At 38.8% G+C, this 12,101-nt stretch overlaps 1 protein-coding gene across 1 annotated transcript in view; it reads left to right on the top strand.

The window, feature by feature from the left end:
* The window catches only part of LOC150110706 (LIM/homeobox protein Awh-like), a 67,076-nt gene that overhangs the window by 28,565 nt on the left and 26,410 nt on the right, over positions 1 to 12,101 (top strand). Inside the window, exon 2 of the mRNA XM_090405557.1 lies at positions 11,585 to 11,802. Within this exon, the coding sequence (XP_090261683.1) occupies positions 11,585 to 11,802 (218 nt within the window). The remainder of the gene's footprint in view (positions 1 to 11,584; positions 11,803 to 12,101) is intronic.

Genomic DNA, 12,101 nt, shown 5'->3' with positions numbered 1-12,101 from the left:
TGTTTATTAAATTAGATTATCGGTAGCTGTCACGCAGTGTGATAATTATTCCCTATACAAAATGTTTCCGATGTTGGATATGTCAAACATATCGTACACGAATAACCGAGCGTTTCACAAACTCTTTATTTCTATAAATTTCAAATATCCTATTGGCCATTCTTGCCATAGATTCGACGACTGCGTCTACAACATACCACGCGTTCACCAGACAGTCCTTTAACTGGTCAGATTTCACGCAACAAGACTTTGTTCCGGATCTGTTTTTCCCATAAATTCTCAATGGGGGATTTAGCTCAGGGCTTTGTGGTGGCCAGGGAAGATGGTAAAAGTTGCTGTCATGCTCGCTGAACTATTGCTGAACAATTCTTGCGCGATGGACTATAGCATTGTCGTCCATGAAACAACCGTCACCTGCTGGATAAAAAGTCACCATTGCAGGATGGACTTGATCGGCGACTGTGTTCAGATATTCCTTGGAGGTCACCCGACCTTCCATTAAACATCAGGGGGACCCGTTCCGTACCAACAGAACATTTCCTACACCATGACATCACATCTAGTACCTTGACTTGTGTTTCACAAGGCAACCTGGGTTCATTGCTTCATGGGGGGCTCGCTAAATTCTCTCTGCCTACGTCGGTAGAGAACAAGGCGTACTGTGACTCATCGGATAACACGACTTTTTCTAGTGTCCAGTCACGATGTTGTTGACACGACTGTAGACGAACTTTCTGGTTCTTCGCAGAAATCAGTGGTTTCTGTACAGGCGATCGACTGCCAACACCGATCCTCTTCAATTCCCTGCGCATAGTCCGGTGAGTCAGGAACAGTCTTCATTAAATACTTCGGGCAATGGCTGCACACGGGAAGTTCTGTTTGTCTGCACAAGCCTTTTTCAGACAAGGCAATCTCGTTCCTGACACACTATCTTAGGACCACAGCTACGCCTCTTAGACGAGCAGTGTGGTTTATTTTTCCACCGATTAAACAGCAGAGCTCACAACCAGTCAGCTGTACTGTTTTGAAAATCGTGGCTCAAGCCAGACGGGCACCCGCAGTAAGCCCTTTATCGAACTCCGAAAGATCCTTCGTTTTTCCTGCTGTTGTCAACGCTGTTGACGAATCTCTTCAGCATTCTTAAATCGTTGCCTAGAACGTGATGCACGTGACCAAGTATTTTGCATATACGCTGCGTAAGTGACGCTTGCGTACATCTTCATAAAGGTTTCTAATTCAGTAGCCGGCAGATACGTTGGTGCCGCCTTTACGCCTTCCGGAGATGTTCTGTAGGGTCATGTTAAGAATCTCTCTGACAGCATGAGCTTTGCACTTCCATTTTCTCGTGCCATATCGCCATAGTATGAACTGATGCATTATATTAATATTCATTTGGACTGTTTTCATGGAAACCTCACAGCTAAGGCAATGCAGAACCAATTACATTAATGTTTGCTGCTCATTTTTCCAAGAACTACGAAGGGGAGCTCCTCCTGGTCCAAATCGAAACCATAACATCACTGTCACTACAACAGATGGGACAACACGCTCTGGTAAATGATATTCTCCCGGTAGCCGTCATATTTAGAGACATCCATCTGATTCAAAGAGTGTATCGCAGTTCGTCGTTCCCAAACAGTCTTTTAAATGACCTACCGTCCAGTTCCTCCAGTTAATCAAACATTTTCTGCACAGCGGCTTTCATGAGGAAGTTCTTCCGTAGAAACTAAAATTATGGAGTTCGAAATGTAATGTTTTGACATAAACTTCTATAATAATGGACGCTCTGCGTTCCCGAACACTGTCTTGTATACAGTTACTTGAGTATTTTCCCTAATTTCTTTTTTAGTCAACCAAGTAAATTTTTTATAAATTTACTTGGTTGACTTCATAACCATACCAGTTCTGCTAATTCTGTTGTCTGTTTCCAAAATTAATTCGTTATCGTTACTAAAAATGACGCCTAAATGGTTAAAATGCATCTACGGTTCTTTAGGTTCACCATTAGTTGGTTAAGAAAATCCACTGTTCTACAGCGGTATTATATCGACGATGCCTTTTAGTTGGAAAGATGTGGGTGCGAAGGTTTTTCAAATGAAGTGAATTAGCCAATCTCACAGGTACAAGGCCTTCATCCTGAAAACTCGAGGGTTTCATCCTACAAAACCTTCGTTTATTTCGGCCGTAATTCCAATTTAAACGATAGGAGGAATGTACAACAATTTTAAGTGTTGTGCATTCCTCCCATTTGTGGCCTTGTCGAACTGTTTTTCCTTGGGATTCTTTTCATCATCACATTTCTATCTCGTAATGCTACAATTGCAGCATTACAAGTAATAATTAACATGACAGTCTTTGACAACACGATGGAAGTCGGTTCATTGTAACCCCACTTCAATTCCAGTATTATAGATGATTACTGTCATTTTTGAGCGTTCCGTTGCCGATAAACTACGGCTTTCCCATTGGCATTAAAAAAATAAAAATAAAATAAACCTTGTTAAAGAAAGCAGTGTGTTGTGCTTACAGAACTTTTTATGTACCCCCCCCCCCCACCACCACCAAATTTATTCGCTAATAAATTAGTAAAGTGGATCGGCTATGGGATAGATAATCCGATAGCTGTGCGCTTAATATTAAGGGTTTATCGAACTCTTTCAGGCCTCCAAAGCAAGGCGGTGGTCTGACACCACACGATCGAATTGATCTGCCCTTTAAAGACAATTATTAACATCCATTTCCATTGCACGTTGCTTGGAGAGACCAGAGCTCTCTCCACTGCTAACAAGTGTGGCGTTATAACTTATTGCTCTGTTAAGTTTGTGCATGAAAACCAAAACCTTCAAGAGCTTTGTGTATTTTACACTTAAATGAAAGAGGAGCAAGTGAACTATTACCCTGAGGAAATTCTTCAAAGAAGGGGCGCTGGTTTTAAAAAAGTGAAGCGCAATCACTTTCGATGCGGTCCCGGTTATGATGGACATTTAGAGCAGTTAATTTTGCTTATTTTAAGGACGCTTTCCTGATGTACTTAAATCGCAACTGCTTTCAAGACCAATCAGAATACTTGAGTTGTATAACAATCTGGAAAAAAAATCAAAATCTTCATTGAATAAATGATGTATATTCCATTCAGTTTTATTATATTTTATTACTATGCATAATTATTGTTTGTTTATTTATTTTCTGACGTTTATTTTGTAATGTTTTTTTTTTTAAATTAAAATACTTAAAGTTATTATCATCACCATATTGTGGTGTACATTTTCGCTTGAAAACACACCCCAATATGATGATGATGATTTCATGAGACTTTTCTGACGGACAGCTTTCTTCTAAATTATTTTTCAAGTGTGTGATTTGAGCAGCGCACTCTTAACGGCATCATTCCGCTCTACCTTCGTCCTTCTGTAGGTCTTTCGCCCCGCCATCGTTGCTTGAAACACCTTTCGTTTCTCATCCCTTTTAAGTAATACCCATCTTGGTGCTCCGTTCCAACCGTTCATTTGATTGATGAGCACCCCTAAGCATCCCTTGTATAATTCCATTTATATCACACGCGCATTCCGCTTGTTCGTCAGCTCCGATCATTTGGATCAAATCGAATTTTCTGAATTCTGTAGTGTAGCTACGGGAAAACTTGTGTACCTCCGTATTTAAGCATTTCTGCTCCAATCTCTTCCAGCAGCCTTTCCATACGGCAAGTTTTACCTTCTTCTTCATCTTTCGTCCGCCTAAAGTGATAAATCTGGTGGACAAAGTCTTACAATCCCTCTTTCCACGGTTTTCGCCGTCTTCCAACTACACTAGTTTCTAATACTTGGTTTCCATTTTTCTATTCGTCTAATTATTCCATTTTTTTTTCATTCTGTTCACGTGCACATTTTTTGTATATTTTTCTGCGTTCCTGATCTTATCGTATTTTATTTTTCTCGCAATTTTCCTCATTTCGATAACAGTGTCTAATCTTGTTTCATCTCTTATGTCAGATTCAGAATTTTTTAAAAAAAAAAAACTGGTCTTATCATCCTTTTACACATACTTGTATTAGTTACAATATTTATTCCCCCCCCCCCCCCCACCACCACCACTGCTTCGGACATCCGGAAATGCTCGTCTTAAGCGTTTTCTGTTGTGCCTCATTTCCTGTTATTCCTTCCGATTGCTAAATATTTAAAATTAATCACTTGTTCGATGATTTTTTTTATTCATTTCTAACTTATACCTGATTGGTTGTCTATTAAGCACGAGTGTTTTGTAGTTGGTTTTTTCTTTTCTATTTCTATTCGGATTATATTTTTGCAAACCTGGTGGTAACGAACTACTTCCCTTTGTAAATTATCTTCTGCGTCTGCTACTATTACTGCGTCATCTGAATAGCAGATCAGTACTACATTATCGTCATTCCCCTTCACTTCATGTCTTTTGGTTCTGTTATTATTTCATCCATTCAAATATCGAACAGCAGAGGACTTAATAAATTACTTTGTCCAATATCTTTCTTCAATTTCTTTTTCCCCATTATTTCAGTACATTCTTACGTATTTATTATCTCTGTATAAATATCCATAATAAGCTTTACTATTTTTATTTTTCCTTTCACTATTCTACCGAATGGTTTACTACAAAACACAAAAACCGAAGTGATAATCTCTTAATTGTTTCCCTGCAACGAGAGTATCGATGCAGGATCGTCCAGATCTAACATTAAACGATGGACAACAAAGCAATCCATCGCTTAATATTGGATATTCATTCGTAATTTCTTTAATAAGTTTGTTTAGCTTTTCAAGATGGCTGGAAATTGATCGAGTTCTCTTATTTCATCTCAGATATCTCTTAAAAAAAAAAAAAAACTGGCCCTGCGATATTTTTTTTTTAGTTCATCTGTTTGTTTCTTTCAAAAACTTTTTTAATAGTTTAATTAACTAAAATATTCTTTCTCTTCCTTCATAGTTTTAGCAACTCATTCTGTATTTTTGTCTATTTGAGATGTTTTTTCATTTCTATTTTTATTCTTATTTGTTACGATGTTACTTCTAAGTCTTCATCATCTTTTAATTTTTTATGTAAAATTCTGCTATTTCAAATCCATTGTATACTTTTGTATCCTGAACCAGCGTAAAAATATCAATCCCACGGTGGATAAGATTAAGAACAAGACTTTCTCATTTCTTTTATGTTCTCGCCATGTGAATGTTAGTAATAATTTTATCTATAACTTATCTCAGTTTTTTCCTTTGCTAATTATTGCTATACGTGTGGATTCGTTCCCTACTCTGCTTTCCCTTTTATTAACCCTTCTCATTTACCCTTTCCAGTGAATGAAAAACGTCTCTACACCCTTTTCGTCTGTACTAGCACTTTCAGTACAACGACGACGTCTCTGTGCGAGACCTACGCCTCGCTTATTGCAGCGGTTGAAAAAGTTCAATGTTTGATCTCTAGAGCGGGACCATGTAAAAATAAATAATAAAACAAATCTATCTATCTCTCCCTTCCGTGACTCCTCATTAGGAGGAGACCTAACGAAATAATGCAGCCAGCACGCCACTCCTCTGCTGCATCCCTATTGGAGGTATTCATGACTGTAGTCCGTGTGTTCACAGGGCCGGTTTGCCTGCTTTCAGGATGAAAAAACCCCAGCTAAACTGGAGGGAACTCTACTGCCTCCGCCCAAGACCGGCTAACTTGGCTATGGCAGATCCTTGAGCTCCTCACGTCTCCGACGGGAATCGAACCGAGGCCACTCCTTCCCCAGACATATGGTTGCGAAGCGCACAGCCACTGGGCTAACCGCGCAGACATAAAATAAATAAATAATAAACATATCATAATCAGATTCCTGATCTGTACCTTGTACAGGACTGTGAGATAAGTTTACTAACTTCCTCTCCACCATTTTTCTCTTTCAGAACTCCAATACTCTCAGATCTTATTCGCTTGTTTAAGGCACTCCTAACTGCATCAATCCGCAAAATCTTGGACTTTCTACGGGTTCCTGCCATTTGTTCAATTCCCCTCATCTTTTTCAGAACTCTTCTATCTGTGGTCTCCGTTCTTTGATCACGTGTTTTATTCCTAACCCAGTTCACAGATCCATAATTTAAACCGTCTTTTAAACCTGTGTTGTATTCAGCTAGTTTTGTGCATTGACTAATCTTTCCATATAAATGTATTCATTTCACTTCCTACCACACCAGCTTTGCTAATTTTGTTGACTGCTTCCATATAAATATCACAGCTATTTCCACAGCTAAAATGTTTTACTTGTCCTACGGGCTCTGCATCTAGAATGCAGCTGACGTTCTCATATTCGTAATCTATGAATATTTGCATAGACTATGAATATGCTGATTTTCATGCCAATTTGGAGCCTGCGTAGCTCCGTCAGTATAGACGGAGCCCTTTGGTCGGAAAGACCTGGGTTCAATTCCCGTCAGTGACGTGTGAGGAACCTTTAACTGGTCTCTTTAGATCAAAGGTGAGTTACCGGGTAAGTAAGGGTTTTTTTTTTTCGCCCGGAAACTGGGGAGTTTCGTCCCCTAGAACAGGCAAACCTGCCCCCGTAAACACAGTTTAGATTAGAGTCATGAATACGTCCCAGCCATAAGCCGGTCAGTAGCCCGGATAAAACTGGGAGTTTGGGGAAAGCAACGGTGAACTACCCTGTAAAAAAAATCTCACCAGGAATACTTTGTGGGCAATGCCTACAAAGTCACCTACGGTCGGAAACTACTGAAAGGGAAAACCAAACCATGCCAACTTTGTTACAGCACAATCCTGCAGACCTGAACTGTAAATGACCGAGATTAACAGTCCGGTTTTCGCTTTATAATATGACCCATATAGGTGGCGAATAACAGTGGAGATAATGCGCACCCATGACTCACGTGAACCTGACTTTACATCAAACCACCTTCGTATACAATAAGCATAAATAATCCCCTGCGTTGACTATCTTTATGCATCCCAAATTCGGCGCCTCCACTGCATTTCAATTGGTTAGCAACTCGGGATGTCAGTATACGAGTCACACAGAAAAAATGAGAAATCCCCCCCCCCCTTCATCTTAACTGAGATGAAAACAGAAGTACGAAGTAAGCATGGTTCTTAGAACGTCAACCCAAAATACGATACAAAATTCTATCACGTGATTGTTCGAAGGCGCATGCGAAAGAAAGTTGCGATGGATCTACCCACACGCCAGATCTCTGTATTGGTGTGTGAATCGTTAGACAACGTTAAAAAACATCTACCACGCTTTTATTCAGTTCCGCTAAGATTATTTGATCTTTCTACCAAAAAAAAAGAAAAAAAAATCCACCCCCACAAGAAATATGTGATCGCTTTCTTCGCTGTTCTCTTTAGAAAGGAATGAAAATGCAGTCAGAGGAGATGGAGCAGTTGGAAAGGCCACGTATAAGGTGGATGTGTGTGTGTGTGTGTGTGTGTGTGTGTGTGTGTGTGTGTGTGTGTGTGTGTGTGTGTGTGTGTGTGTGTGTGTGTGTGTGTGTGTGTGTGTGTGTGTGTGTGTGTCAGCAAGCATCGATCGTACTTCTCCTGTTTTTCAGAGAACGTCGCGAGCTCATCATGCACATCAGTTTACGCTCGGATGGTCACAGCGGAATCAGTGATCTGGCTCCCTTCGGCTTCGGCCGCGGGCCGCGGCCAAGATTTCATTACGAGTTCCAGGATCTTGGGGGGCCGGCGGCAAACTCAATTTACAACGTAAAACTGGCGGCACGAGAGTTTGTCCGATGATGAGAGCAGTTGAGCGGAACATCTTCATTAGCGTCGCCCAGGAAGATCAATGCAAGTTCCGCTAGGGGCTATTTGAAATTCTAAAGCCCCTCCCACTGGACAAACGCGGACAGGTGTAGCATAGTTCGGAACGACGGTATGCAGCTCGCGATGTGCTAATCATATCGGGAGATGTAGGACGTCGCTCGGCGAGATTTATTCGCTTTTCTTGTATCATAACCACATATACCGCTGACCCCTGACGATGCGATCGTAATTTAATTGAGATTCAAAGACGACGAGTATTTTCCTCCTGGTTGCCATTCGTTGCTTTTAAAGTATGCGGAGATAACGGAAATTGCTAATTAAAGACTTTGCTCGTCTCAAGGTTTCTGGAGAATAAAACTCCTCCCCCAATCTCTCCTTTGGATTTTGCGTCTTTCCTTGTTAATGCGACTCGAGTTATTTATTTTAGCGCCATCGTCTCTTGTGGGGGTATTCAATAAACATGTTTGCAGTATACTTGCTTCGATTTCTTATCAGTCGAACGTAAATATATTTATTCCCATGCTCACTGTGGTATTCGTTGGAATTTAGCGATCTGTTCTTTGTATTACCCTGCAGACCAAATAGTTTGGTCCGCAGGGTAACAGATTGGTTAGCTTATCTTAAAACAACAAAAACAAATAAATACAATAAAATAAAAAACGGTGATCAGTTGAAGAATGCAGATCAAGGTTACTTATTTGAAATCCAGTTAAAAATGGAAAGACAAGTTTGGGGAATAAACCGAAGCCCTAAAAGATATTGAAAAAAAAATCACACGGAAATTCAATAATTTTATCACATGATTTACTGTAGTTGTAATCAGTGTAAGATGAGTCAAACCACAGAGATCAAAGCGAGAATCCGATGTCATTTTTTTTCTTTCTTTTCTTCTTCCATTGGCAATGGAAGAAGTCCAGTGATCCACTGTAATTTAATTCTGTATCTGCGAAGGATTTGATGCTGAGGATATTCAAGAATATTGAAGGATGCTCAAGATGTTAATGAAGTTGAAGGATGAATTAAGAAGAAAAACAATTGGAAGGATCTAATTAGCATGATTTGAAAATAAAACGATCCCATCTCCGTAAGCTAATTTTCTAATCTTGTGAACCTAAAAATGCCAATTATGATGTCCACCTACAGGATGCAAGGAGGAGTCTAAATGGAAGAAATCCAGTAAATAATTAAGAATATCCCGGTGTTATTTGGTTTTAAAAAATCACGTGACATAAATCTGTCATTTACATCGTGTGATTCCAAATATTTCTGGAAGAAAACATTTTTCCCTCCTATGGTGACTTCCTTAAGAGCCGGTGAAATAATACAGAGAAATGGAACTTGGGATAAACTGGAAAGAAAGATGATTTAAATGCCCTCTATAATGTCACATATACTGGGGATAAAAATATCGCTTTACTTACTTTAATTATCTCATCTGGAATGCTTCACACACTCTTTTTTCCTTTCATGGTTCACAATTCAATCACACCAGCTTATCACGTATGAAAAGATTTAGTTGTTATAATAACCTTTTTTTTTTTTCTGAAATTCTTTATTAATTTTACAAAATTCTTTTACAGGATTCTTTACAAAAATTAAGCTCTTTTAGTATATATTCGCATAAAATCGTTAAAATAATATTTTATTTTATTTTATTAGATTCTGTAGCGCCAACGTTTATTTGGATTGTCATTTCGGCTGAAGCAGCCTCAAGCTATCAATAGCAAGTCTGTTAATTGCGTGTGTTGTCCAATAGGTTTCGCATGAATTCGTCAAGTTGAATTCGCGATAAAACACATTAAACTTATAGACTTAATGAGAACCAAAAACAATAGAAGAGTCTGAAAATGATTGGAACCCGTCCGTTGACAATTCTCGAATATACCTTTTCTTACCCATGTTCGGGGAAGTTTGCAAAGTATAAGATGGCAAAAGAGACGTTTGCTCTATAAAGGCCAGCTATAATGGAAGCAACGGTTAAAACAGGAATGATTACGTTTAAATATACATCTTGATATCAAACCAGGAGGGTCCTGAACCCGGTATGTGAATGGCATGAAATTCTTTACATGAAGAGGTCAACTAGAGTGCCGCGAGTCATATTGAGCACTTTCAGCAAATCCTAGTGTTTCGACATGACCTTCCCTTTCCGATTTTTAATCTAATGGGAAAACATAAATCGAACATAAGTTGAAATGTCAATCGCTTAATTTGCACGGATTTCACTGCGGTGCTCCGCATACACCAGATCAATGTTTTACTTCGTTCTATGCAAGTTAATCGAAATGGAAGAAAGTAAACTTATAACTTGGCATAATCCTGTGTGTATATATATATATATATATATATATATAAGATCAGTGGGATAAAACGGGGAATGTTTTGGTAGCAATGAACCTCGAACTAATCTAAATCCAGCCGCATTTCATTTAAGAATGTTATCGCAACATTCTAAGTGCGGATGGCATAATTCCTATCGGTAGACTAGAAACAAACTATTTTAAAACAAAGTTTCATCTTCAAGAAATTTCTGTATCGTTTCCTAGGCAGGCAGCGTTTACATGACAGCACTGAAGAAGCACTTCGATATCACGAAGTGCTGCTTCAGTGCTGTCAGTAGGGACGTCTTCCTTCGGCCAAAAAGACTCGGATGACACCCGTTTGGAACGTGAGGACTTTTCGAGTGAAGGGTGGCGAGGAAGTGGTACAGTCATCCCGTGTCGCACGAAGGTGGTAGTTGTCTGTTCTGAAAAACAGTCAAACAGGCCATAGAACACATGAACGGGAGATGGAAAATGGAAATACGTTTCCTGTTCATGGTGTAGTTTTTATTTTTATAAATGCCTTAAACTCATATGTTTACACAGTCCTCCACACAGTAATGCGTTTCGTAGGCTCACGGCTACCCCATCTTCTTTTTCAGTAGTCGATGTCCAATTCTAAGGATTGTCTTGAGAGATCTGCCGAACCCTGTCATCTAAACAGTCACTAACGATCTTCTCCAAATAACAAATTTCTCAAGTCCCGAACATGAGTTAGTTATTATAAGTCACTTTCACTTATAAGGTCAAAATTAGTATTTTGTTTAGAAAAGTATAAACGAGTTAACTGCCATGGGTTGACTGTCCTCCTTCTTCTGTAGTTGAATTTTCTAAGTTGCAGGATTAAAAAACCGAGTTAGTTTTTTTTTTTTTTTTTTTTACCCTACTTCCATTCGTTAATGTATTCGAAGTCTTCCTTAGTTCCAAGCACTTCATACGAGTTTGTATTTATATGACTTGATGTTTTCATATTATACTAAAAAACGAGGTTAACTTCAAAAGTTTTGCACTCTGCGTTCCTGTTGTTCAACTAAGCATTTATTGAGCAAAATACCTGTTTACATTTCTAATATTTACAATATATATTATAAATTATAAATATTTATAACTTATAATTTAAAATATTCATTTATAACCTGCACCCTGCTAACGTTTATACTTTGCCAGCCAATCTTTTGCTGTTGATGTGCTTCATCATCATTGGGCTCACTTCAGCCTCGTGGAACTGCGACATCATCATACGCATGCTTCATGTGCAGAAGTTTTGAAATGGCTCGTATAAAACCATAGTATACTCGACTGAAACCTTAATTTAAAGTGTTTTGTATTGTGGAATAAGTACTCTCTGATATAAATACCAAGTACAGATTTCAAAAAAATAAATTAATAAAAACAAAACTTGTAATTTATTTTCTTTCTCAGTTAACTTTCGAAGAAAATAATTGTTCATTCTTTCGTTCTTTCTGTTACAGACAGTTTGGAGCCAAATGTGCCAAGTGTTCCAGGACTATCCATGCTTCCGATTGGGTTCGGAGAGCGCGAGAGCAGGTGTATCATCTGGCGTGTTTTGCATGTGACTCTTGTAAGCGGCAGTTATCCACAGGAGAAGAATTCGCGCTCTACGAAAACCGAGTGCTTTGTAAAACGCACTATTTCGAATCGTTAGACGGTGGAAATGGGTCAAATGACGGTAAGTAATGATGCCTTTAAAATCCACGATGAGAAGAATGTTTTTATATTTAAATAAATCGAATTTCAACTAATCTTAAATCGAGGACTTGTTCGTGCTGCAGTTAAAGCACATCACCAAATACACACCAGCACAGTAAGCTCTTTTAAATGTTCACATCGAATAGAATTTGAATCTGTTTAGAGTTGAATTTTCGTTTGCGCGTATTTCGGTCCTTTTCGCAATAACTGTCATGATACGTATACTTGATTCAAAGTCCTTGATCGAAATGCTGGTATTTTTGTAAACATTCTGCGAAC

The sequence above is a fragment of the Typopeltis vanoorti genome, chromosome 1 (genome assembly GCF_054136105.1).
Source record: "Typopeltis vanoorti isolate ZY-2024b chromosome 1, IOZ_Tvanoo_1.0, whole genome shotgun sequence".
Classification (NCBI taxonomy): Eukaryota; Metazoa; Arthropoda; class Arachnida; order Uropygi; family Thelyphonidae; genus Typopeltis; species Typopeltis vanoorti.
This window is presented reverse-complemented; position numbering and strand designations above follow the sequence as displayed.